At 44.9% G+C, this 26,941-nt stretch overlaps 1 protein-coding gene and 1 non-coding gene across 2 annotated transcripts in view; one reads left to right on the plus strand and one right to left on the minus strand.

The window, feature by feature from the left end:
* Positions 1 to 12,242, plus strand: part of LOC148662626 (uncharacterized) — a 783,119-nt gene extending 770,877 nt beyond the window's left edge. Inside the window, exons 25-27 of the mRNA XM_088632182.1 lie at positions 7,193 to 7,408; positions 10,752 to 10,967; positions 12,029 to 12,242. Coding sequence (XP_088488308.1) covers positions 7,193 to 7,408; positions 10,752 to 10,967; positions 12,029 to 12,136 — 540 coding nt within the window. The 3' untranslated portion in view covers positions 12,137 to 12,242. The remainder of the gene's footprint in view (positions 1 to 7,192; positions 7,409 to 10,751; positions 10,968 to 12,028) is intronic.
* A 10,164-nt stretch (positions 12,243 to 22,406) lies between these two features.
* trnaf-gaa (transfer RNA phenylalanine (anticodon GAA)) lies at positions 22,407 to 22,479 on the minus strand. The gene has a single exon. It is a non-coding gene; the product is annotated as a tRNA-Phe (tRNA).
* Positions 22,480 to 26,941: the final 4,462 nt, after the last annotated feature.

Raw genomic sequence — 26,941 nt, forward strand, 5'->3', positions numbered from 1 at the left:
TCGGAGACTCCTGGGAAAAACTAAGGTTGCTGCTGGAAAAGGTGTTAGTGGGGCCAGTAGGGGGTGCTCATCTTGTGGTCTGTGTGGGTCCTAATGCCCCAGTATAGTGACGGGGACACTGTACTGTAAAAAGGCGCCGTCCTTTGGATGAGACGTAAACCAAGGTTCTGACTCTACATGATCATTAAAAATCCCAGGGCACTTCTTGAAAAGAGTAGGGGTGTTACCCTGGTGTCCTGGCCAAATTTCCACCTGGTCTTTACCCATCATGGCCTCCTAATAACCCCCATCTCTGAACTGGTTTCATCACACTGCTCTCCTCCCCACTGAGAGCTGGTGTGTGCTGAATGTAGGGCTGGGCTATGTGGCCTACAATTTAAATCACGGTATAATTTTAATTTGTAATTTTGGACAGTAATGATATATACAGATGCAGCCATTCAAAATGCGCAGTTGATGCCGCATTATTTTCCGGTACGCTGTACGCAGTCTCCCGCAAGCTACCGGTAAATAACACGAGTTACCGGTAAATACCGCTAGTTACCGTAAATTCTCCTATAATACGACAAGCAAAATAACAGTATCCGGAATTTCCGCAAGGTGGAGCTAATAAAGCTCAACCTCTCATGTTTGAGCTGTGGCCATCAGTCTTTAACGAAGATATTACTAATAGTATTAATAATTAATGACCTTGGACAAGCTGTCAGTGTAAACTCAAAGTATTGCCCTTGTCAACATTCTTTTTTTCATTGACCGTCTTTGTAAAAGTAACACCACAGCATTTCGCAATCACGCATTTGTTTCCAATCATGCAAAGTACAGTGATTCACCATGCCTTTCACATGCTCATAAAAGAGATTGATTTAGGAACATAAACATATTACCGTATGCAAACTGTACTGTATACAGTATGTATATGTATATTTAATGTCTTAATTGTGCCCGTTTAAGTATTGAATATTCATATCTAATTTTACCACTGAAGGGAAATCTTAGTAGCTGAGCATAAAAAGAATAGGAGCATACTGCAACGCGTGTGAAGGCCATAAACGATATTAATTTTGGAACATAAACATACAGTATATAGCTGGTCTTGGTACTTTAAAGAAAAAAAATACACACCAGTATTCCATTTCTCCCTAAACATTTTAAGCTTCGAAGTCTTTAACTAACGTGATACCGGAGTCAACAAGCATACTTTTAGAATTTAGATTAAAAGGGAATATAATATGGAATCGTGTATCTAAAGAATTTAATAACGATATGATTATATTCGTGTACTGCGACAGGGCTGTGTAAGGCTGTTTTGCCTCCCTATTCATGCGAGTTCCCCTGTAGCCTACTCGTCTAGGTGCGTGACTAACAATGCACAGGTTTTGTGTTCAAATCCAACTGGTGCTGGACTTCTCTTTTAACAAACATTTCTTCGAAAAAATAGAATAGCGATATTATGGACAATCAATTGACTTTTATATTTCAAAATATCGCAACATGATCGATTCTAAGTCATTTTTGATAACAATGAATAGTCACCTTCTTCCCTTCTGACAGCGGTTCCTGCTTCTATTGTGTGTGTGTGTGCAACAGAGTAAATTTTTATAGAGAAATGGAGGCTGGACAGTATGCGTTACAATATAAACATTTATATTGATTTAAATCGTGTTCTGATTTAAATCGCAAACGCGTGTTTAATTATGTGTTTTTTAATCATAATCAGGCTAATGCATTTCTAAATTTTCTGTATGAACCAGCTTAGAGGTTCATACAGAAAGACAGCTTGTGTTTAAATTGAGTGTAAGGTAATTTTACTTACACTCAATTCCCTTACACAAAGCAGAAGGGAAATCTTGTGCCCCTTATGCAAAACCCTTATGCAAAACCAAACCCTCCTCCCATCCCAGTTTACCCTCTTTATCATCCTCAAAATCTACCTCGGTTTTCAACTTAAAGCATTACTGCTTACTGGGTTTTTGAGGGGGAGGTGTCTTTCGCTGGAAATCTCGCCCGCCTCCACTACTCAACCCCCCTCCCTCCCGGAGTGCTGGCTGTGACGAATTAAACCGGTCTCACAGGTATTCAAAGTAGGAAGTACAGTGTTAAGTGGTAGCTGGGCTACTCCCTCAATAGAATCGCTTTAACATGCTAATGCATTGGTTTAACAGTACACTGGGCAAACGTTCCGAGGTCAAATTCTTCCAGCACGGGGGTACCTTTAAAGCGGAGACGACGGCACCAAAATTTTTTGGCGCGCCTTCTCTTTAAAGCCCTGGCCAAATATGAAGACAGTACGTACAGTTATAATTCAAACCGAATTAAAAACTACACATCCCAGTTACCATGGTGGTGCTTGTGATCATTGCGTTTAACCAACGAAACAGGGCGAAAAATCAGTCACATGACTTTGGGGCAGAGTTTCGAAAGTCCCTTAAATACATTGAGCACAGCTTTCTCACCACTTAAGATTGCTTTTGATACCATCCTTACACAAAGCAGAAGGGAAATCTTAGTGTCTGAGCATAAAAAGAATAGGAGCATACTGCAACGCGTGTGAAGTCCAGAACACGATTTAAATCGATATAAATGTTTATATTGTAACACATACTGTCCAGCCTCCATTTCTCTATAAAAATTTACTCTGTTGCACACACACACAATAGAAGCAGGAACCGCTGTCAGAAAGGAAGAAGGTGACTATTCATTGTTATCAAAAATGACTTAGAATCGATCATGTTGCGATATTTTGAAATATAAAAGTCAATTGGTTGTCCATAATATCGCTATTCTATTTTTTCGAAGAAATGTTTGTTAAAAGAAAAGTCCAGCACCAGTTGGATTTGAACACACAACCTGTGCATTGTTAGTCACACACCTAGACAAGTAGGCTACAAGACAACTCGCATGAACAGGGAGGCGAAACAGCCTTACACAGCCCTGTCGCAGTACACGAATATAATCATACCATTATTAAATTCTTGAGATACGCGATTCCATATTATTTTCCCTTTTAATCAAATTCTAAAAGTATGCTTGTTGACTCCAGTATCACGTTGGTTAAAGACTTCGAAGCTTAAAATGTTTAGGGAGAAATGGAATACTGGTGTGTATTTTTTTCTTTAAAGTATCAAGACCAGCTATATACTGTATGTTTATGTTCCAAAATTAATATCGTTTATGGCCTTCACACGTGTTGCAGTATGCTCCTATTCTTTTTATGCTCAGCTACTAAGATTTCCCTTCAGTGGTAAAATTAGATATGAATATTCAATACTTAAACGGGCACAGTTGAGACATTAAATATACATATACATACTGTATACAGTACAGTTTGCATACGGTAATATGTTTATGTTCCTAAATCAATCTCTTTTATGAGCATGTGAAAGGCATGGTGAATCACTGTACTTTGCATGATTGGAAACAAATGCGTGATTGCGAAATGCTGTGGTGTTACTTTTACAAAGACGGTCAATGAAAAAAAGAATGTTGACCAGGGCAATACTTTGAGTTTACACTTACAGCTTGTCCAAGGTCATTCATTACTAATACTATTAGTAATATCTTCGTTAAAGACTGATGGCCACAGCTCAAACATGAGAGGTTGAGCTTTATTAGCTCCACCTTGCGGAAATTCCGGATACTATTATTTTGCTTGTCGTATTATAGGAGAATTTACGGTAACTAGCGGTATTTACCGGTAACTCGCGGTATTTACCGGTAGCTTGCGGTAGACTGCGTACAGCATACCGGAAAATAATGTGGTATCGCCCGCGCATTTTGAATGGCTGCATCTGTATATATAACCCTGACCCGTCCTGAGAAAGGCAGAGAGATACTGATACTCTAGACCGGTCAGGAGCTACAACAGTGCCTCATACAGACAACTACAGGCCACAGACTAAAGAGAAGCAGTTCCTTCAGTCTGTCAGTGTGGGACACTCCTTTTGGATTAAAAAAGACTCTGTTCCTCCAGCTTGGCAGTGTGGGACACACCCTTCAGACTAAAGAGACTCAGTTCCTTCAGACTGTCATTTTGGGACTCAAGACTAAAGAAACCCCCTCCAGAGCCTGTTCCTTCAGGCTCAGAGCTGCATTATTTTAGACACAGAGGGATGGGATCCTACCCCTTTCCTGTCGACATGTCTGTCTGTGCTTTCAGCGCTTGGAGGAGTCAGGGACAAACAAACAGGTTCTGAGGATCCTCAGGGAGAAGAGGCCATGCTGCCACCTCATGCCCTTTCCTGGGGACCGACTGCTTTGGAGTCAACAGGGAACCATGCAAGGTAAAAACCGGACAGCTCCACTCCCAGAGCAGCTGCCCTAATCTTGTAGACAGGTGTTCTGGTCAACCACAGGGAGGTACTGTTGAGTAGCAAACCAGCTACAGGTAGCTCCGGGTGGTAAAGTTCTGCAATGCTGTGAGTTTGTTAATGGCCTGGAAGCATGTGTGGTACAATGCAGGGAGTGTTTGGTGTGGAGGGTGGAAACTCGGATTAAGGAAGACACGTTGCCATGGAAACCACACCAGACTTGAATAGGTGAATGAACTGCAGCTGTAGAAGTGGTTTAAAAGGGGGGGGACATCCAGCAAGAACATAGTGTGGCTGTGGCTGCAGTAGTGAAAGGACAAATGTGGAGGCTCTGCTGTGGGAGAGCCGGGCTGAAGCTTCACAGTAGCGGCTGTGAGCTGCTGTGAGCCGCTACTAGTCGGGACGATGTTAGAAGAGTGTGCCGCCATGTCTAGTATGAGTGAATAAAGAATGATTAGCTGATGAATTAACCTTGTGAGGGGGTGGAGACGAATGACAATTCCAGCGGGGATTATGAGAGGAATAGCCTGCGGGGAAAAGAGTGAAAACGTAAGTCTGTGAGGAGACTGACAGAAGAAACTGAGCTTTATGAGATCATAGAAAGATTTAAAGGGACAGCATCCTGCTAGTGTGTGAGAGCAGGGCTGTCGTGTCCACTGTATGTGTGAGTTGTGAGTTAGTGTGTGTGGATCAGAGAGGGTTGTGTGGTAGAGGGACCCTCCCCCTGGCAATACATTGTTATCGGGGAAGCGAGTGGGGTCTATCTAGTTGCACCCTCTGGGAGATAGTGCGGTGGTGGCTGGGCACAATGAAGTGAGCTGGCAGCTACGTAGGTGTAACACAGTGGTGCGCTGGCAGCTGTGAGTTCATTACCTAAAGGTGTGAGAGTGAGAAACCAGAGAGGTTGTGAGTGTGTGTTAGAGAGGGACAGTGTGTTGGGTCTCGGCACAGTGTGTAGTGCCGAATAGACTCTGTGATGTAGGTAGTGTGAGCTTGTGTGAGCCACCAGGTTGTAACTCAACCTGGTGGCGTCAGGGGAGGACATCATGGCTGGAGGTGGACCTGGGAATCTGAGGCACCTGTTGAGTGTGAAACAGTGACCTAATGGAGTAGAAGCATGAGGCTCTGTGTTGGGGTCTGGAAGCAGGAGGTTCCTAGCAGTGAGGAGAAACGGATGAACTGGAGACTCTGAAGTCAAAGGGCCCAGATGTAATGGATTATGGAGTTATGTATCCTGCTACCTCAATGATGTGGTTAGTGTGATTGCCACCCTCAGTGGAAAGTGTGTGTATGATAAAGAAAAGAAACCCCAAAGAGCTTATAAAGGAGTGTGACAGGGAGAATGAGAGCCTGATCATGCCCAATGTGGTGTTAACTACCCCCATGGCACCACACAGGTTACAAACAAGAGGAGGACATCCAGCTTCTGTAGTAGATAGCAGATCATTGATCTGAGAATCTCATCCAGCTGGATAGCTTGTGTCACACTCTCACTGCTCTTTGTGTAAAGATGCGCCTTCTGCTCTCAGTTTTAATGCACTTGTTTCCATTTGTGTCTGGTTGGTGGTTTAGTGTTCATTTTGAGGAAATCCACTGGGTTGCATGTGTCAGAGTTTGTGAGGATTGTGAATAGCAAAAATTAGTAGTCTAGTCTAAATTCAAGACTAGCTTCTATTACTCATTTGTTTTCTCGTGTTTTTCTAAGAAATGAATGAACAGTTTCAGCACTGCTTGAAAGAGTACATCAACCACATTGTCCAGGTCCTGCAGACAATACAGTCAACTGTGACAGGAAAGACACTGGCAGAGATATTCAAGGTAAGACATTATTCATTGAACCAATCAACAGCCATCAATACACCACTAGGGTAAAACACATCAAAGATCATGTTAAAAAGTTAAAAACCAGTACAGTGCAGTAAAGCCCTATGGACTACAAGCCATACAGTGGATACAGTGTGATATGAACTGTTAGTTGTTCTGATGTGTTGTCTGTCAATTATTGAGAATGAATTCAGAAACCTTATTCATTTATTACAAAAAGTACAATACATTTCTCTTGGTGCAGGTATTGACATAAATTCCAATAACACAAAAGGAATATCTATATATATATATTTAATGGCACATTCTACTGATATTTTCTGTAAATATACACAGTATTAATTTTACATTTTATTACTTAACTGTGTGTATCGTTAAATTGTACATATCACTTTTTATCTGTAGATTTTGTTTTTGCACTACAAATGAAGATATACAGCTGATCACAGAGGAGGGATGAGAGAAGTGTCCTTGTTTATAAGAGTTATGGCCTGGGGGAAGAAGCTGTGTAGGTGTCAGTCCCAATTTGACAGAACTGGGGGTAACTAGCACCTGCATAGCCTGTGATGGAAACTGTGAAGCTGTGACCCCACACTACACAATGAAACCACACTGAACTTGTTCTTGTCTTCACAGGAAATGGCACATGTGATTCTCACAAGCACATACAGAATTTCCTCTCCTGCAGAGGTGTGTCCCTCTCTTCCCTGCTGACCCAGAAAACCTTTTCAACTGTTCTCTGTTCCTGTCTTCAGTTCCTTCAGAATACAGAGACTCAGTTCCTTCAGCCTGTCAGGATAGATCATTCCTTGAAATGTGTGTTTCATTCCAGAACATCTCTATCAATGTCAATTAAATCGGTAACTCCTTTGCTTCCTCCTCCAGCTAATCCATGCCCTCAACAAGCTCACTCTCCGGCATGTGAAGCAGGAGTTCACCATCTTTCTGAATGAGCAGGTAACAGTGTGTGAAAGTGTGTGAGAATGTTAGTATAAAGGTGTCAGAGAGTGTGTGTGTGTTTGAACTCCTGGGCTTGTTGACCTTGCTCCCCCTTTCTTCAGAGAATGATCATGCACAACACCACACAGGGGATGAGGAGGACTGTGGAGCTGAAAGAGGCTGAGCTGAAGGCCTGTGTGCAGGGTGAAGTCAGTCAGCAGGATTTCCAGAAACTCTTGGAGATCCTGGGCTCTGAGCGTGAGACATTCCTGAAAGAATATACTCTCCTCATCATCACGAGGGAGAAGCAGGAATTCGCCGACTTTCTGAATGAGCAGGTGAGTGTGTGTGTGAGAGTGTGTGTGTGTGCGTGTAAGAAACTGGGGGGGTGTGAGACTGTGTGTGTGCATGTAAGAAACTGGAGGGGGGAGGGTGAGAAACAAGGAGGGTGTGGAAGACTGAGTGACATGAGTTTAGACAGTGACGATGCGCAGGAAAGGTTTTCTGTTTGCACCTAAGACCGCCGTCTTTCTGCAACTAAAGCCTGTATTCAACTAGAGATAAATGGCATCTTCCTGTCCTGTTTTGTTTATGCTTGAAAGACTTCTGACACTGTCTTTTCCCTGTATATTTTTTTGATATGTTAAAGTCTAGCCTACTTTTAATGTATAATAAGGAAAGTGTAACTTCAGTTAAGTGAGCATATCTTACTGAGTGCTAGGAGAAACCCATTCTCTGTGATATGCTCCCCTTCGGCTTATTGAATTAAAGATCTCTGTTTGACAATCTTCTGACAATCTTGTCTGGAAAGCTGAGTGAAGACTGAGTTTTTTTCTTCGAGGGTTTGTGAATGAGAAACAAGGAAGGTTTGTGTGTGAGAGTGAGAAACATGGAGGGTCTGTGAGTGATGAAGAAGAAGGGTATGAGAGTGAGAAACGAGGAAACAAGGAGGGCGTGAGAGTGTGTGAGAAAGAAACAAGGAGGGTGTGAGAGTGTGTGAGAGAAACAAGGAGGGCATGAAAGTGTGAGAGAAACAAGGAGGGTGTGAGAGTGTGTGAGAGAAACAAGGAGAGCGTGTGAGTTGTGTGAGAGAGCCTGAGGAACAGTGAGTCCGTCTCCCAATAATGCTCCAGCCGCCTACAGTATATGTCAATATTATATAATATGTCTTTGTTGTAAATGTCTGTAACATGTCTGTAGATTTTATTTTACTTCTATTTTTTGTTTTGTTCTATGTTAATTTTATTATTTTTATTTGCTTTGGCAACACTGATTGTACCCATCGGTCATGCTAATAAAGCACCTTGAATTGAATTGAATTGTGTGTGAGAGAAACAAGGAGGGTGTGAGAGTGCATGAGAGAAACAAGGAGAGCATGTGAGTGTGTGAAACAAGGAGGGTGTGAGACTATGTAAGAGAAACAAGGAGAGCGTGTGAGTGTGTGAAACAAGGAGAGCGTGTGAGTGTGAAACAAGGAAGGTGTGAGAGTATGTGAGAGAAACAAGGAGAGCATGTGAGTGTGTGAAACAAGGAGGGTTGAGAGGCTGTGTGTGAGAGAAACAAGGAGGGTGTGGGACTGATGAAGAAGGGTGTGAGTATGAAACAAGAAGTGTGTGTGTGTTCTACTTATAATCCTTCTGTTTTCTTTTTTTGAAGTATATTATTCGGAGACGAAATACTACAATGAAGGGCAAATACATATAGACTCTGCAAAATATTACAAAACAACATCAAATGTATTAACTAAACAGCAAAGACAGCCAGCACATTATAAACGTTACATTAGGGGTCACAGAAAATAATTAGGTTCCATGCAACAAGATTTGTGTAAACTAGTTTTCCAAGAGCATTTTTAGATTGCAGGCAGAAGACAGGGTACTCCCAGCATGGGAAGCCAATTTATCTACCAGCATGTCTTTGGACTTTGGGAGGAAACAGGAGCACCTAGAGAAAACCCACATGAACACAGGAGAACATGCAAACTCCACCCAGATAGAGCCCCAGGACCAGAACTGATATGAAGGCACCAGCGGCGCGAGACAGCGATACTAACCATGGGTCCCCTCATCTTTCTGAAGATTTGATATTTTCACACTCCTGCTTTCAAGCTGTTGTGCAGCAATGTCCTCTCTGTGTTTTTCTTTCCCCTAATGTTTTCATTACAGTTCAAGTCCTGTGACTGCTAGAGGTATTTCAAGAACCTACTGGTTCTGACCTACAGCATACAGCAACAGAATTATCAGTTATGATCAGTAAGAATTTCTTTATTTTCCATTATTGTTACTACAAAGCAATCCTACTTCTTGTCTGTCACAATATCAGGGAGCAGGGTGTCACAGGGAAGGCAGGAGGGGTGCCCAAGTTAGTTATTTTAAAACAGAACAATGGCTCGGCCACAATAGCACTTAGGTGCAAAAGTGATGATTTATTAGGACAGTGCTCCCCACAAACCAACAAACAATTATATATAGTGGAAAAGTAAAGAAATGAAACAAATATACACAAAAAATAATAAACCCTTCCTCTGATAATTACAAACCAGGAGTCCCAACACACTTAGGCCCTATCAGCTCTCTCACACAGCTAAGTACAAATAAACAGAAATTATAATGTTAGCCCTTCAGAGTTTGTGTTTGTGTCTGATTTACTACAGATAACAGGAAACCGATTTTAAAATAAATTCTGGTAATGTTTTGCGTGTATGAAATGGGAAACTGCCAGCCAAGCCACAAGGGTGCACCCTCATGAGCTAGCTAACTGACAGGAAAGTGGATGCACAACAGATGTAACTTGTGGGATAATGTGTGTCGTGTACTGTACCGTCCGTAAAACCACACAGGGTTTTAAAAGGACCTAAGATTTGAAAAGGTTCTGCTTGAAGTCAGATCTTACTCTCTGACTTCTCTCAGATCTTTGTCTCTGCGCTCTATGTGTCTTAGATACTGAGACAACCTGACTTCCAGAAAACCATTTACTCCTCTGAAAGCTCCAGTAGAGTTTATGGCTCGCTCCCAAACCTCAAGAAAGAAACATTACCCAAAAATGTTCTCGGACATCCCTACAATGGTTCACCTTGGAGACAATATTGCGAGGAACTGAGGATCCTTTGATATGTTAAAGTCTTGCAAGGAGGGTGTGTGAGTGTGTTAGAGTGAGAAACATTGAGGGTGTGTAAGAGGGAGAAACATGGAGGGTGTGAGAGTGTGAGAAACAAGGAGGGTGTGAGAGTGATAAAGAAGGGTATGAGTGTGAAACAAGGAGTGTGTATGAGAAATGAGGAGGGTGTGAGTGTGTGAAACAAGGAGGGTGCGTGAGAGTGAGAGTGTGAAAGACACAAGAAGGGTATGTGAGGGTGAGAGAAACAAGAAGGGTGTGTGTGTGAAATGAGGAGTTAGTGTGTGTGATTGAGGGTGTGAGAGTGTTTGTGTAAGAGAAACAAGGAGGGTGTGTTAGTGTGTGAAACATGGAGGCTGTGAAAGTGTGACAAACAAGGAGGGTATGAGAGAGTGTTTGTAAGTCACATTGTCTGTGTATTTTACTGGATGCCACTGGGATGTCTTCTGCTTGTTTCTGGGGTATCTTTGGGTGGGCTCCATTTTGTTTCTGGGGAGTCCTGAGCAGTGCAGAGGGTGTAGTGTGATGCCCTCCACTCTAAAGTGACTTTGCACTCTGTTTCCTCAGAGAAGGTTCATGCCCGACCCCACACAGGGGATGAGGAGGACTGTAGAACAGAAGGAGTTCGAGCTGCTGTCCCATGTGCAGGATGAAGTCAGTCAGCAGGATTTCCAGGAGCTCTCAGAGATCCTGGACTCTCAGCGTGAGACATTCCTGAAGGAATACACTCTCCTCATCATCAAGAGGGCGATGCAGGAATTCACAAACTTTCTGCATGAGCAGGTGAGGGTGTATGTGAGAGTGCGTGTGTATGAAAGAGAGTGTGAGAGTGAGAAACTGAGAGGAAGTGAGAGAGTGTGTGTATGTAGCCCGGGAAAGAACACACCGTACTACAATAAACTTAAATGGGGATTCTTTTTATTCTGGATCTGCATGAAATCATAAAAACTAGTGGTTGTATTATTTTCTGTTACAGAACTTAGATTGGATGCAGTATAACCTTTAACTCGAAAGCTTTACATAGATATACATGGAGATATACACACAGCAGGATGCACAAAGTGCTACTAAAATAACAAAGACGAAAGAAAAAAATACGGTAGTGGCAATTTCCCTAAGGAAAGAAATACTCCACATTAGTCTGAATGCCACATTCTTCATTGGTCCCATTACATCACAGAAATATAAAAAAACTAGACTACTCACCCTTTTATCTCGTCTAATCCAAGACGCACAGAATATCACAGTCTTCTTTTAACACGCTCTGAACAATTTAAACAGAATAAGGTCATTCTCAAAGAACAAAACAAATCATTTCCTCCACAAACGATGGTTAAAGAAATGCAAACTAACAAAAATGTATGACCATTTACCGTTACGGACATTATTCCCGCTAACCCACTCACACAGCACTGGAACCTCATGGGAGTCGGGATCACTTCATCCCTAAACATCCACCACTTTTGTCTAACTAATATATCACCCTCCCCTCATATATCAACAATATACATTTCATTTTTGATAGCTACACCATCAACTAAATTCTGAACATTTACCTCTGCATTCACATCACACGGAACCACACACCAAGCTCAACTTTACGATGTACACTTCCACAATTACTGGCGCACTGACGTCACTCATACGTGCATGTCTTAAAGCAACAGCTACCAATTTCAGTGTCAGATTTCAAATATCCACTCCATAGTGTGATTCTCTCTGCTCTAAAATGACCTTGCACTCTGTTTCCTCAGAGAAGAGTTTCTGGGGTGTACTGGAATGTTCAAAAGATATATGGAGCTATCCTTTACTCTGAAGTGTACTTACCCCTCAATGTTCTGTAGAGCAATAACATGCTGAAACGTCCAAAGAAGATGAGGGAGATGTTGGAGGTAAAGAAGACAGAACTGCTGGACTATGTAAAGGACAAAGTCAGCCAGCGGGAGTTTTAGGAGCTCTGCGAGTACACAGCCACTAAGAGTGAGAAGTTCCTGCAGATCTATCAGATCAAGTTTGGCCTGACTGTGGGCTGTGTGGTGACCATACCTGTGCTGACCGTGGCTGGGGGGTGTGGCTGGAGGCGTGGCTGGGGCCTTCTTGGTCGGGGGCGCTATAACCGTGCAGGCTGGGATCGCCACAGGAACTATAGTCGGCACTACGGCCAGTGTATGGGTGGGTAGAGCAGCGTCAGCCGTCTACGAGCGGATCAAGAGGAACAGGCCATAACAGTGATACCTATCCTCTCAAACACTGAGCCACGGCTGGTGAGAGAGGCACTGCACTCTTTATCTTCAGGTGTCCTGTCTTGACTATGGCCACAGCTACAGGGTGCACCAGTGCAGACAAGGGAACCACTGTGCACTGTGGAGATGGGTGAACGCCAGGGGGTGCTACAGCATCTGGCAGAGTTTTCAGTAATGAGGAAATATCCACCAGTAGCCATTCCTGGTGCTGACTCTCTGTCCACAGTGTCCACAGAGCCCAACATTCCCCTACAGAGCTGGATTCACACCCTGTACATTGGCCTTCCTGGATGGGGGGGTGGGTAGGAATCCTCTGGATTTCTCTCCCGCATTCAAGAGCCAAGTCTGCTTCGCCTCTTACAGAGACTCAAAACCAGAAAAAGCCTTTAAACATTTTTCTTACTCACTGGTGCAGAGTAACTCCTCAGGTCTACAGTCTTAATTAGTGCAGGTTAGCTCTTCTCAGGTCTACAGCTAATAGGAACTATGAGCCTGCCCGACTGGTCTTTGAACTCTAGTGCAGAGAGGACTCCTTATGTACTTTGTGTCAAGCTGATTTTGACTTTCAGAGATTAAAGTCATATTACATATCCCGGTCATCTGTGTTATTTCAATCTGATTCTATGTCAAAAAATAAATTTCCCATCAACTTTGAAATATCTCTGTTGTGTATCTTAATAAAGAGCCGTTCTTATATTATTTTAACTATTTTATTAACTACACAGATCACGCCCTTACACCATATATTCCCACCTTCTACTCTCTCGTTCTGTTGTCTCGAAATGTCTACTCACTAAACTACATCCCTTCCTTTGTTATTTTTAAAGTCATAACTTTACCATACAATTGTAACAATTCTATATCAACAAACAGTAAACGGTTATTAACTATTACAACAAAATGTATGTAAAACCTTCCATTTCTATTCAACACCTACAACTTTTTTTTTCAACTATTTCTATGCGTACCAACTCAAATTTTAGTTCAATTTCTACTTAAGTCACTTCTAAATATCACCTCATTTCTAGCAGTCTAAGCAACATCTACTGTACATAGATAACACAAACAAAAAAGGGCAATTTAACATTTGGAGAGCTATGCAAGTCTTATATTTTTAAATGTCTCTGTAACGAGCCGGTTTCCTGATAACCCTGCCACTTCTGGTTGTTACTTCACTTCTGGGCAAAGTTACTTGCTCTCCTATGGATGTACTCTCCACTGTCTGAGAACTTGGCACTTCCTGCACGTCAGAAAGTCCAGTATTCTCAGCATTTTCTGTTTCTGCAGATTCAAAATCAAGATCCAATGGAGGAGCTGTCACTCCCGACATCCCTCCCTAGAGGGCGCTCCACTGCTCTCATTATTGTTCAAGTCATTTAGCTCTCCAGGTGTAGCCTTTTAGTGTCATTATTTAAAGACCAGCTCCTCCAGTCCTCGGGGTTCATCATTAGGGTAAGATGTCGCGAGGCCCGCCTAGCACCAGGAAACCCTACGTCCGTCTCCTGAGGGCATAGGCCTCATCCCCGACACCTCCCGTTTCCTGAGCCCGGGGTCTGGAGGATCTCGCCCCGTCACCCTTGGACCTCCATGTCTCGTCTGTCCGTGTGCTCCCCCCTCCCGGGGATTTTAACTTTGTCGCGTCCCAGGATGGATTTCTAGTTGATGGACTCTTGGACTGTGCTTTGACCTCCCCTTGGACCCGTTTGGATTTGGATGCTGTTTTGTCTTCCCCTGTACACTGTCTCACGGACTGTCACCATTATTTTGTGCACTATTAAACCCCTGTGTGTTCCTTTTTACCACGCCTCCTGTTTTCTCCAGCTCTTACCGCATCACATAGGGTCTTCTATAAGATCTGCCACGGATTCCAGTCCGTCTCCGTTACAGGAGCGTGTCGAAGATGTTTTACATTTCTCATTATTTTTGAGCCATCTTCCACATTCACTAACTCAAAAGACTTACAAGAGCTGTTTCTCAATAACACATAGCGAGTGTCTTTGAACTTGGCATCCAATTTACCGTTGTCTAGGCCAGCCACAAACACTACATCACCGACCTTGAAGTTGTGATCCCTTTAATCGATGTGTCTCGTCTGCATATAATTTCATTTTGTGTGCGTACTCCTCATGATGTCTATGGAAATATTTTGTCTATTGAATGTCCCTTGGCTCTTCTTCTTTCTTTTCCACGTTTGGTAGTTTAGTCCGGATATCACGTCCAAAGATACGATTAGCTGGGGTTTCTCCAGATGCCCTGTGAGGTGTTGATGAATAAGCCAGCGGAATCTTAGGGAGTTCCTCTCTCCATTTTTTTCCTTCTGTCGCAGCTGCTCTCAAGGCCTTTTTCAGGTATCTGTGAAATCTTTAAATTTTGCCATTACTGCTCGGATAGTAAGGTGATGCACGGATGTGTTTAATTCCACAGTTAGTCAGAAATGATTCAAACAACTGAATTGCCTGCCATTATCTGGTACTACCTCTAGTGGATAACCAAATCATGCAAAGATGTTCATCAGCTCTCTAATAACTGTGGCTGAAGATATGTCTGATACAACAACCACCTCAGGGTAAGAGGTATAATAGTCTATGAGAGTCAATATGTATTCATTCTGAATGGGACCTACCAGATCAATGCCCAATTTTGTCCAAGGCCTTGGTGGTAATTCAAGTGGTTGGAGAAGTTGATCCTCCTACAATGGCTGATTCAACACACAAGTGGAACAATTCCTGACTAGTCTTTCAACATCACTGTTCATGTTGGGCCAGTAAAATTTGCTTCTCAGGTACTGTTTTGTACGAACTACACCCTGATGTGTCTCATGTGCTATTTTCAGTGCTTGTCTGATTTTTGTTTTCGGTAACACAATCCTCTGTCCTCTTAAAAGCAGTCCATCATATGTAGATAACTCCAACCTACACCTGTGGTATGGCTGCAGTTCGTCTGGAATTGGATTAGGCCATTGTCCTTTTTCCACTATGTACATCAACAATTTCAATGTGTCATCTTCGTTTGTTGCTTGTTTATGTTCCTCAAGTGTCAGTGCATGCAGTTCATAAGTGCTGATTGAAAGCACTTTATCAACATAGGTGTCTACATAACCAGTGTCTTCTGTGTCTGGTAAAGGAAGACGTGACAATGAGTCTGCAACATTGGTTTTCCCTACTATGTGTTCAATTCTGTAATCATATGGCTGTAATCTCAATCCAAGTCTTTGTATCCTGGGTGGTAACAAAGTTGCCTTTTTGGGATTGATCATGTAAATGAGGGGTTTATGATCCGTTTGAAGTGTGAACTTGCCTCCCCATAAATATGTCCTAAAATGTTCCACTGCCCAAACACAACCCAAGGCTTCACGCTCTACTTGCGAGTAATGCCTTTCTGTTGGGGTAAGTGAGCAACTTGCATATGCCACTGGCTTCTTCTGGTCTTTGTAGCAATACTGCTCCAAGTCCTACAGGACTCGCGTCACTGAGCACTACTGGTGGCGCATCTAGTTTGAAGTATGCCAGACATGGTTCAGTTACAAGTGCTCTTTTCAACTCGGCAATGGCTTTCTCAGTTTCGGATGTCCATTCCCACTTCTGTCCTTTCCTCGTTAGTTTTCTAAGGGGTTCTGATATATCTGCATAATTAGGAATAAATTTCATAAAAAATCCACAAGTTCCTAAGAATGAGCGCAAAAGTGCAACATTCTCAGGTCTCGGCGCACTGCAAACAGCTGTCACCTTTTTTGGGTCTGGTTTTATTCCTTCTGCAGTGACCAAATGTCCCAGTATCTCGATCTCTTTCAGGCCAAATATACACTTATCTTTATTTAAAGTTAAGCCTCTGTCTTGGAATCTTTGGAATACTTGCCTGAGCCTCTGTTCTAGTTGTTCTTCATTTTCCGCATGTACTACAACATCATCCATATACTGTACCATACAACACCTGGCATTGCACACAACATTGAGTCCATAGCCTTCTGATAGGCCTCTGGGGCACTAGACAAGCCAAAGGGAACTTTTCTGAAATGGTAACAACCCCTGTGTGTGATGAAGGTAGTCAGGTGTCTTGATTCCGGGGCCAACTCAACTTGCCAGAACCCTTTTCGAACATCTAACTTTGCAAAAACTTTGGCTCCTTGCACTGCTTGCAATATGCTGCCAACCGTTGGTACTGGATGTCTCTCTCTGATAACTGCTTTATTCACTTCTTGCAGATCCACACACAGTCTCACTTCCTTGGTGTCTTTTTTAGGTATTATCAGAATATTTGAGATCCATTCTGCACCTTCATTCACGTCTTCAATAATTCCATCATCCAACATTTTATCTAACTCTTGATTAACAGCTTCTATCATTGGATAGGGTACTCATCTCAGACTTTGAGCTACTGGTGAAACTTTCTCATCTACTGTAACCTTGTGACTGTAACCCTTGATCTGTCCTAAACCTTTAAAGAGTGACTCATATTCCTGTGCTAAGCGCTTAAACCTCTCTGAAGACTGGTCAACTGCATTGACAGTGTCTCCTACATTCAGAATCTTCAGATCAAAACAAGCTTTTCTTCCGAACAATGCTTCTACATTTCCTTCAATTCCATAGGCTTTGTCCTTTATTACATTTTTCTGCCATTTCAGCTGTGCCTCGAAGTAGCCAACACACTTAAGTGGACTAATTTGTGCATAGGCATAAAATTTCTTCTTAGTCTGCTGAAGTTCTGTTCTGTGTGCAAACACTTTCTTGAAAAGTTCTACTCCAATGAAGTTTCTTTGACTTCCTGTATCTATCACCATTTTTATCTCTTGGCCATTTATTCGAACAGTTTCTTTACCTTCAGGGTCAATGGAATTAACAAATTCATCTGAGTCTGAAGAAGGTTCTTGAATTGTTCGTAGTTTTGTCCCTTCCTTATTTGTATTAAGTTTCTTTTCCTGATGGGAACCGTCTTTCTTTCTACACACTCATGCATAATGTCCTGTTTTCTTACAGTGTAGACATTTTGCTGTTCACGCTCCGCATTCATCTGCTTTGTGCATTGTTAGTCCGCACCTGTAACATGTAACGTCAGCCGTCCCCTGTTCTTCTATTTCTCTAGCATGACTGCGTCCTGCTGCTCGGCTTTTGTTTGTAAATTTTGAGCGAGCGCCCTGTTCAGTGTCACTTTGTCACTGTGGTCAGAAAGCATTCTTGATTCTGCTTGAGCTGCTTCATGAATTCTAGCGACTGTAAGAGCTCTTTCTAAAGTCAGCCCTTCCTCCTGCAACAATTTATCAAGCAGCACATTTTTCCACAAGTTGATCTCTTAACATGTCAGCTTCCAATACTCCAAAGTCACACGATTTAGCCAGTTCTCTTAGTGCATTCACAAAAGCATCAACAGATTCGTCCTGAGACTGAGTTCTCTGCCTAAATTTATGCCATTCCAAAACCACATTTCTCTGCGGTGTAAAGTAAGCGTCTAAGGCAGCTACAGTCTGTTAATATGTACCTTTTTCTCCAGGGAGGTTGGCGAAAATCCGCTGCACGGGAGCCCCGATACAGTGCAGTAATGTAGCCCGTCTCACGGCATCTTGAGCGTCTGTAGATCCACTGGCTATTTAAAAAAATCTGTACGACTCCATCCATATCTTGTATTCCGTATACAAATCCGGAGCTCCGAGATTCAGTGGAAGCGGTGGAGAAAGCTGGGCATAAGCAAAGCTTCTCGGCGCGGCGGCCATATCTTCCATGGCGCAAGCTAAACGAACAGTCCGAAAAATCAAATGTTCTTTTCTACCAGCAAGAGAACTAAAGTCAGCAGTATTCTGCTCGCATTGAGTTCGTCAAGCACTCATCTCTTGTCGCTATAAATGTAAATAAAGAGCCGTTCTTATATCATTTTGACTATTTTATTAACTACACAAATCACACCCTTCTACCATATTTTCCCGCCTTTTACTCTCTCTTTCTGTTGTCTTGCGATGTCTACTCACTATACTACAAGGATGCTGTTTTGCAGAGCCCCAAGAGAGAACCTGGAGTGCACACTTTGAGGGGGGCGGGGGGCTGTGTTCGCGCTTTGCCCCCAGTCTCTTGCATGAGTACTAAATCTCACGGCACCAGTCAGCGGCCAGGAGACAAGTACAATATCGTGGGACAGAGGGCATAATCATTGACTGTTACATATGAGACGGGGATTAGGAGGAGACCCCAACTGATTGGTAAAGGGGAACACTGACACCAGAGTAACAACCCGGTGTCTCTTTCTGAGAGACGCCGTGGGATTTGTAAATGGCCAAGGAGGGTCGGGACCTCAGTTTTCCGCCTCCCCCGAAAGACGGCACCTGTTTGCACAGTAGAGTGTCGCCAACAGGATGCTCGGGCATAAGAAAGCCACACAGACCGCAGGGTGAGTGCTCCGTACTGGTCCCAGTAACACCTCTTGCAACCTGAGCTTTTCCGGGGGGAATCTCCTATCCGGGTGCAGACCAGGCTCACACCTGCTGGGCTGCCGTGGGTGAGCGCAGTCGTGAGTCGCAGGGTGAGATCTAGTCACCGGGGAGAAACGATACAAGAGGAGGATTACTCAGCTCTCGGCACTTGAAAAGCACAGAAGGCAGCAGGCTCTGGAGAGCGGGTAAGAGACGGAGCCTTGTGGGCAGGCGAGCAGGCTCGTTTTTTGGAAATTGCTGAAAAGGCTCCAGTGTTTGTTTGGTGTGTGGAAGGCGCATGTCGCGAGCTTGCGTAGCGATCTGCCGGTCTGGTGTTATGCAAATGAGGCCGAATTGCATGCTGCGAATGCAAAATGGTGACTGCAGATGTGTAGGAAACGGCGCGCTCGTTTTCTCGTTTTGCCCACACTTTTGAGTGTTAGTGTGGCGGAAGAGTGGGCACATCAGGAGGCGGGCCGCTTGCAGGGGCTTGTACAACTCATACTTACCTGGCAGGGGAGATACCTTGATCAAGAAGGAGGAGAACAGCGAGGAGAACAGTGACCCCTCCCCCACTCCTGCTCCTTAGAACGAGAAATCCACTGCGACCCCACAACCGCAGACTGCACCAGACAAGCACGAGGGTTTGAAAACCCCCGAGAACAGTGAGGGCCAGTGTGGGGTCCCCCAGTGGAACTGGCCCAGCGATGATACCCAGGATTCAGCGGAGCTGCTTTTCTCAGAACCTGCAAGTGCTACAGATGCCCTCCTCTCCTCCATCCAGTCCATCACGGAGGATCTGCAGCAGCTGGTGGGTGAGGGGGAAGAGGAGACTGGTGCATCGGCTGCACCCCTTTCCCCTCAGTGCTCCCAGGAGCTGGACTTGAGGAAAAGGAAAAATGACTCTGTTTTCTCCCCGAGCGAGGAGGAAGGAGAGCATGGTGATGGGGACAGCTGGAACCCCTCCACCCCTCCCTTTACCCCTTTCCTTGAAATGGACTCTGTGAACGCTTTTACTGCTGCCACCCTGATGAAGGCTCATTCAGAGGATGGCTGGCAGGAAATTGGTAAGAAGAAAAAGAAAAAGAAGAAGGTAACAGGTGAGACAGAAGAGAAATGTGTTTTGTAAAGACTGGTTCCACTTTCTTATGTAATATGGCTCTAAACATAATTTCTCTTAACACCAGAGGTATCAATGACAGAGTTAAATGCCAGTCTGTCTTTGATCACCTCCAGCAGAGAGAGGGAGATGTGTTGATGTTGCAGGAGTGTGCTTTAGCCTGTCAAGAGAGGTATAAAAGCTTTGAAGATAGGTGGGATAAAGGGCCTTCTGATTGGTCAGGAGACAATAATAACAGAGCCTCTGGCGTGGCCATTCTTTTCAAAGGATGGGCATTCAAATTGAAAAGTATTCAGAGGGTTATGGGGGACCGTTAACCTGCGTCTAATCAATGTGTATTGTCCTACTGACTTGGGAGGAAGGGTGGAGCTACTCAAAGCACTCTCTCCCCTATTGTTATGTAGCACAGATGTGATAGTGGGAGGGGATTTTAATTTTATCTTAGAGCACACAGACAGGCAGTCTAGCTCTCCAATAAAATTGGATTCCAGCTCACTGGCCCTGCAAAACTTAGTTCAAGACTTTAAACTCTCAGACACATATAGATGTATATATCCCACAACAGCAGGATATACATGGTCAGGGAGGAATAGCAGCTCCAGAATTGACTATTGCTTTGTCTCAGAGAGAGTGAAAGTTGTTGGGGTCACTCTTCAGCCTGTCTTCTTCTCAGATCATCAGGCTTTAGGGTGTAGAGTGGAACTCCAGGGCGGGACTGTCTTTGGTCCAGGCCTCTGGAAACTCAACACAAAGCTGCTAGAGAACGAGGGGGTAGTATCCTGCTACAAGGAGAAACTATCACAGTGGCTGTCCTTGCAGTGTCTGTACGGGTCAGTAGGAGAGTGGTGGGAGGAGGTGAAGGTGAGGACAAAGGTCTTTTTCATGGCTGAGGGAAGGAAGGCTGCTGCCAGACGGAGAGGAGTGCTAGCCAGGAAACAGAGGCAGCTGCAGCGTCTCTACACGATGCTGCACAGTGGCTTCGATGTGCTCGAGGATATCACCCTTTTAAAAAAGGACATCCGGAGCATAGCCGAAGAAAGCAGTCGAGGAGTGCTGTTAAGAAGCAGAGTGCAGTTCTTGGAAGAAAATGAGAAGTGTACTCGCTTCTTTTTCAGGAAAGTGGTAGGCTCCAAGTCTGTCATGGAAAGTGTAGTTGATGAGGAGGGAAGAGAGAGTACAGAGCTGAGTGCTATCCTCTCCTGCATCGAGGCCTTCTTGTCACGGACGTCCAAGGGGACTAACCGTGGGGAGCAGGAGGGCGGAAAAAGACCCATATGCGTAGCGGCGAGACGGGAAAAAGGCCCGGGCTCATTAGTGCAAAGAGTTCAGGAATGCCGTATAGAAACCTGTGCGCCCTGGTGCTAGGCGGGTCTCAGGACATCCGAAAGTCAGTGCTGAGCGAGGACAGAGCGCAAGACCCGGAAATATATAGCCCAAGGGAAAGAGAGGGACAGGAAGGACAGCAGACCAGAAACTAGGGACAGGACAGAGAATACCGCCCACTGGCTGCAGAGAGCATGACACTTCTACTTAAGACTGTACAGCTCTACAGAGGTAAAGGATGAAGAAATTCATTTTTTTACCTCAAAGCTAGAAAACCTTTTGAGTGAAGAAGATAGGGAAGTACTTGAGGGGGATTTGACAGTAGAAGAGCTGAGAGGCTATGGAGAGCTTACAGAAGGGGAAAACTCCGGGTGCTGACGGGCTCCCTAAAGGGGCGTCTGCTTTTACTACTTGCACGAATGAAGGCAAAAAAAAGCCAATCGATGTGAACGAACGGCACTTTACACAGGAGTACTGCCTGACTGGATCATTGATGAACAACAGAGGCCACTCCGACCTCTTCTCGGTTTTCTTCAATGACTTACTAAGGATCTTCTTCACATTCGCCCATGCAGGGGAAGCCAGTTACACCAAAGCAAACGCAGGAAAGTGCAATTCAAGCAGAGACCAGGAGGGACTTGTTTACACCGAGAGTGGTCGGAGAATGGAACAATGCGCCCAGCTCTGTTGCTTTAGCCGATTTTTGATGAGATCTTGGGCTCACTAAGAAGCCCCCGCTGGATGCTAATCTTTCTGTTGTTCTTGCAGGTCCTGCGCTGCTTTTGAGCCGACAGAGCTCGTCCTGGTCTGTCTGCACAGCCCAATTGCAAATGATCGGCTCCGCGTACAAAAGGAACGTGCGTTTGGTACAAGAGTGCACGAAGGCACCGGAAATACATTGGGAACAAATGACCGGTCGCTCAAGACCTCTGTGATGTACGGGAGCGTGCAAAACGAGGCGGTTTCCGCCCGGTCTCGAACCGGGGACCTTTCGCGTGTTAGGCGAACGTGATAGCCTCTACACTACGGAAACCTGCAGGGACTGCTGCTGGTGTCTCGCTTGCGTTTCGGGCTGAGAAAGGGACGCGTCACTTTAGGCAGGGGGCGCTGGAGAGAGGAACAAAGGGCGCGATGAAACAAAATGCCGAAACCTGGGATCAAACCAGGGACCTTTAGATCTTCAGTCTAACGCTCTCCCAGCTGAGCTATTTCGGCGGTGGGCAAATCCCACAGCCACCTGCTCCAGCCTTCCTGTGTTGCGGCATGAGCGCACCAAGAGGAGCGGGAGAGTGTTGCAGGAACGTCACTCAGAAGGAAAGGAACATGTGACCGGTCGCTCAAGACCTCTGTGAAGTACAGGAGCGTACAAAAAGAGGCTGTTCCCGTCCGGTTTCGAACCGGGGATTTTTCGCGTGTGAGGCAAACATGATAACCGCTGCACTACGGAAACGGTGAGAAGAGGGCCCCACCGGCAGTGAGTATTCAACCTTATTGGATTACTGCTCCCAACCAGTTGATATCAATTTAATTCCTAAGGGTTATGTTCTTGTTTTGAGTATCTCATGTAGACGTTGTAAACAAGTTCAATTACGAAACGGTCTAAATGAATGATATACTTATGTCCTCTTGATATGTGTAACTCTTTGTAACTGAATGAATTTATATCTTTTGTATTCTGTTAAGCCTTACGATAAGATCTGTTAGGTTTGCATGCATATTCTATATATTAACAAATGTATCCTCGTGTATTAGTACCTGTGTGTGCGTTGTTTGAGTTATGTCGCATGGTTGGATTCTAAGACCATTAAAATAATCAATTTTGTGATTTACTGCCAAAAAAATAATTGTCCCAGTAAATGCCCAAACCCCTACAGAACTGGTGCCTCGTGAGAGAACACTACAACAGTGTGTGATATCCTGTCCCAGCCTGAGGAGCAGACAGCGAGCCTGTCTCTTAATAATACTAATAATACAGTGTGTGATTCCCTGCCCCAGCCAGAGGAACAGACAGTGAGCCTGTCTCTCAATAATAATACAGTGTATGATCTCCTGTCCCAGCCTGGGAAACAGTGAGTCAGCCTCTCAATAATTATAATAGTGTGATCTACTGTCCCAGCCAGAGGAACACACAGTGAGCCTGTATCTAAATAATAATAATACAGTGCGTGATCTCCTGTACTAGCCTGAGGAACAGACAGCGAGACAGCCTGTCTCTCAATAATGATAACCTAGTGTGGAATGTCCTGTCCCAGTCTGAAGGACAAACAGTGAGCATGTCCCTCAGTAATAATAGAACAGTGTGTGATCTCCAGTCCCAGCAGGAGGAACAGACAGTGAGTCTGTATCTCAATACTAATAATACAGTGTGTGATCTCCTGTCCAAGCCTGGGGAACACTGAGGCTGTCTCTCAATACTAATAATACAGTGTGTGATATCCTGCCCCAGCCTGAGGAACAGACAGTGAGCCTGTCTCTCAATAATAATAATACAGTGTGTGATTTCCTGTCCCAGCCTGGGGAACAGTGAACCAGATACTCAATAATAATAATACAGTGTGTGATCTCCTGTCTCAGCCTGGGGAACACTGAGCCTGTCTCTCAATACTAATTATACAGTGTGTCATTTCCTGCCCCAGTCAGAGGAACAGACAGTGAGCCCGTCTCTCAATAATAATAATACAGTGTGTGATCTCCTTTCCCAACCTGAGGAACAGACAGGAGTGAGCCAGTCTCTCAATAATAATAATAGAGTGTGTGATTTCCTGTCCCAGCCTGAGGAACAGACTGTGAGCCTGTCTCTCAATAATAATAGTGTGTGATTTCCTGTCTCAGCCTGAGGAACAGACAGTGAGCCTGCCTCTCAATAACAAGCCAATGTGTGATCTCCTGCCCCAGTCAGAGGAACAGACAGTGAGCCCGTCTCTCAATAATAATAATACAGTGTGTGATCTCCTTTCCCAACCTGAGGAACAGACAGGAGTGAGCCAGTCTCTCAATAATAATAATACAGTGTGTGATCTCCTGTCCCAGCCTGAGGAACAGACAGTGAGCCTGCCTCTCAATAACAAGCCAATGTGTGATCTCCTGTCCCAGCCTGAGGAACAGAGAGTGAGCCTGTCTCTCAATAATAATACAGTGTGTGATCCTCTGTCCCAGCCTGAGGAACAGACAGTGTTATCTCCTGTCCCAGCCTGGGGAACAGACAGTGAGCCTGTCTCTCAATAATAATAATACAGTGTGTGATCTCCTGTCCCAGACTGAGGAACAGACAGTGAGACTGTCTCTCAATAATTATAATAATACTGTGTGAGCTCCTGACCCAGCCTGGAGAACATACAGTGAGCCAGTCTCTCTATAATAATAATTCAGTGTGGGATCTCCTGTCCAACTCTGAGGAACAGACAGTGAGCCTGTCTCTAAATAATAATAATACAGTGTGTGATCCTCTGTCCCAGCCTGAGGAACAGACAGTGAGCTTGTCTCTCAATAATAATAATACAGTGTGTGATCTCCTGTCCCAGCCTGAGGAACAGTGAGCCTGTCAATCAATAATAATACAGTATGTGATGTCCTGTCTCAGCTTGAGGAACAGAGAGTAAGCCTGTCTCTCAATAATAATAATACAGTGTGGGATCTCCTGTCCCAGCCTGGGGAACAGTGAGCCAGACTCTCAATAATCTTAATAATAATAATACAGTGTGATCTACTGTCCCAGTCTGAGGTACAGTGAGCCTGTCTCTCAATAATAATATAGTGTGTGACCACCTTCTGTGGTCTGTTTCAAATCCGCCCGCGATGAGACACCGAGGAGAAATGAAGAGCCCCAGTCGCGCTAGAAAATCACCCGGGAAAGAGACTTTCACTGTAGGAAAAAAAAGTTGTTAGTAACAGACATAATGTTTGTTTTGTTTTTTTAATCGCTGCAATGTGTGACTAAGCTCATACGACTAAGAGTTGCCCCCTTTGTCTAGATCTGGTAACCTGCTTGTCGCTGGTGGGCCAGATCGTGTCGCCCGTCACTACACTGGGGCATTAAGACCCACACAGACCGCAGGGTGAGTGCCCCCTGCTGGCCCCACTGATAGGTCGTATCCCACCTCCTCCGCTCTCTGCGAAAAGCAGTATCTTCAGGCCCTGACATCCCACCCCTGCCACTCTCTGCGTAAATAAGTATCGTCAGGCCCTGACATCCCACCCCTGCCACTCCCTGCGTAAAGAAGTGTCGTATGGCCCTGACATCACACCCCCACCACTCTCTGCGGAAAGCACTGTCGTATAGCCCGGGCACCCAACCCTCCACTCTCTGCATTAAGCACTGTCATATAGCCCTGACACCCAACCCTCCACTCTTTGAATAAAGCAGTGTTGTCAGGCCCTGACATCCCACCCCCGCCACTGTCTACGTAAAGTAGTATCGTCAGGGCCTGACATCCCACTCCTGCCACTCTCTGCATAAAGCAGTGTCTTATGGCCCTGAAACCCTCCCCTCCACTCTCTACATAAAGCAGTGTTGTCAAGCCCTGACATCCCTCCCCTGCCACTCTCTGTGTAAAGCACTGTCGTATGGCCCTGACATCACACCCCCACCACTCTCTGCGTAAAGCACTGCCGTATAACCCTGACACCCACCCCTCCACACTCTGCGTTAAGCTGTGTTGTCAGGCCCTGATATCCCACCCCCACCATTCTCTGTGTAAAGCACTGCTGTATGGCCCTGACATCACACCCCCACCACTCTCTGCGGAAAGCACTGTCATAAAGCCCTGACACCCACCCCTCCATTTTTTGCATAAAGCAGTGTCGTCAAGCCCTGCCACTCTCTGCGTAAAGAAGTGTCGTATGGCCCTGACATCCCACCCCCACCACTAACTGTGTAAAGTAGTATCGTCAGGCCCTGACATCCCACCCCTGCCACTCCCTGCTTTAAGAAGTGTCGTATGGCCCTGACATCCCACCCCTCCACTCTCTGCATAAAGCAGTGTCGTCAAGCCCTGACATCCCACCCCCACCACTCTCTGTGTAAAGCAGTGTCACATGGCCCTGACATCCTAGCCCCGCCACTCTCTGTGTAAAGCAGTGTCATATGGCCCTGACATCCCACCCCCACCACTCTCTGTGTAAAGCACTGTTGTATGGCCCTGACATCACACCCCCACCACTCTCTGCGGAAAGCACTGTCGTATAGCCTTGACACCCACCTCTCCACTCTCTGTGTAAAGCAGACATGTTACAGACATTTACAACAAAGACATATTATAAAATATTGACATATACTGTAGGCGGCTGGAGCATTATTGGGAGACAGACTCACTGTTCCTCAGGCTGTGACAGGAGATCACATACTGGGCTGCCAGATCAACTGAGTTCCCTCATCCCTCTCCCAGTAGGATTGGGACCCGTTGTGATTCTGGCAGGTGTGGGAACTCTGGGATTAGATTTCTGAATTTCGGGAAGAATGTTTCTCTAATCCCAGAGTATCTGTCAAAGTGCAGTAGGAAGTGCACCTCTGTCTCTATTTCTCCCCGCTGGCAGTGGGAGCACAGCCTGTCCTCTCTGGGCAGCCAGGTCTGCCTGTGTCGCCCAGTTTCTATGGCCAGGTTGTGGTCACTGAGCCTGTACTTCGTCAGGGTCTGTTTCTGTTTGTTATTTTTTATTTTGGTCAAATATTCAGCTAGTG

The sequence above is a fragment of the Lepisosteus platostomus genome, chromosome 5, assembly GCF_059453375.1.
Source record: "Lepisosteus platostomus isolate fLepPlt1 chromosome 5, fLepPlt1.hap1, whole genome shotgun sequence".
Classification (NCBI taxonomy): Eukaryota; Metazoa; Chordata; class Actinopteri; order Semionotiformes; family Lepisosteidae; genus Lepisosteus; species Lepisosteus platostomus.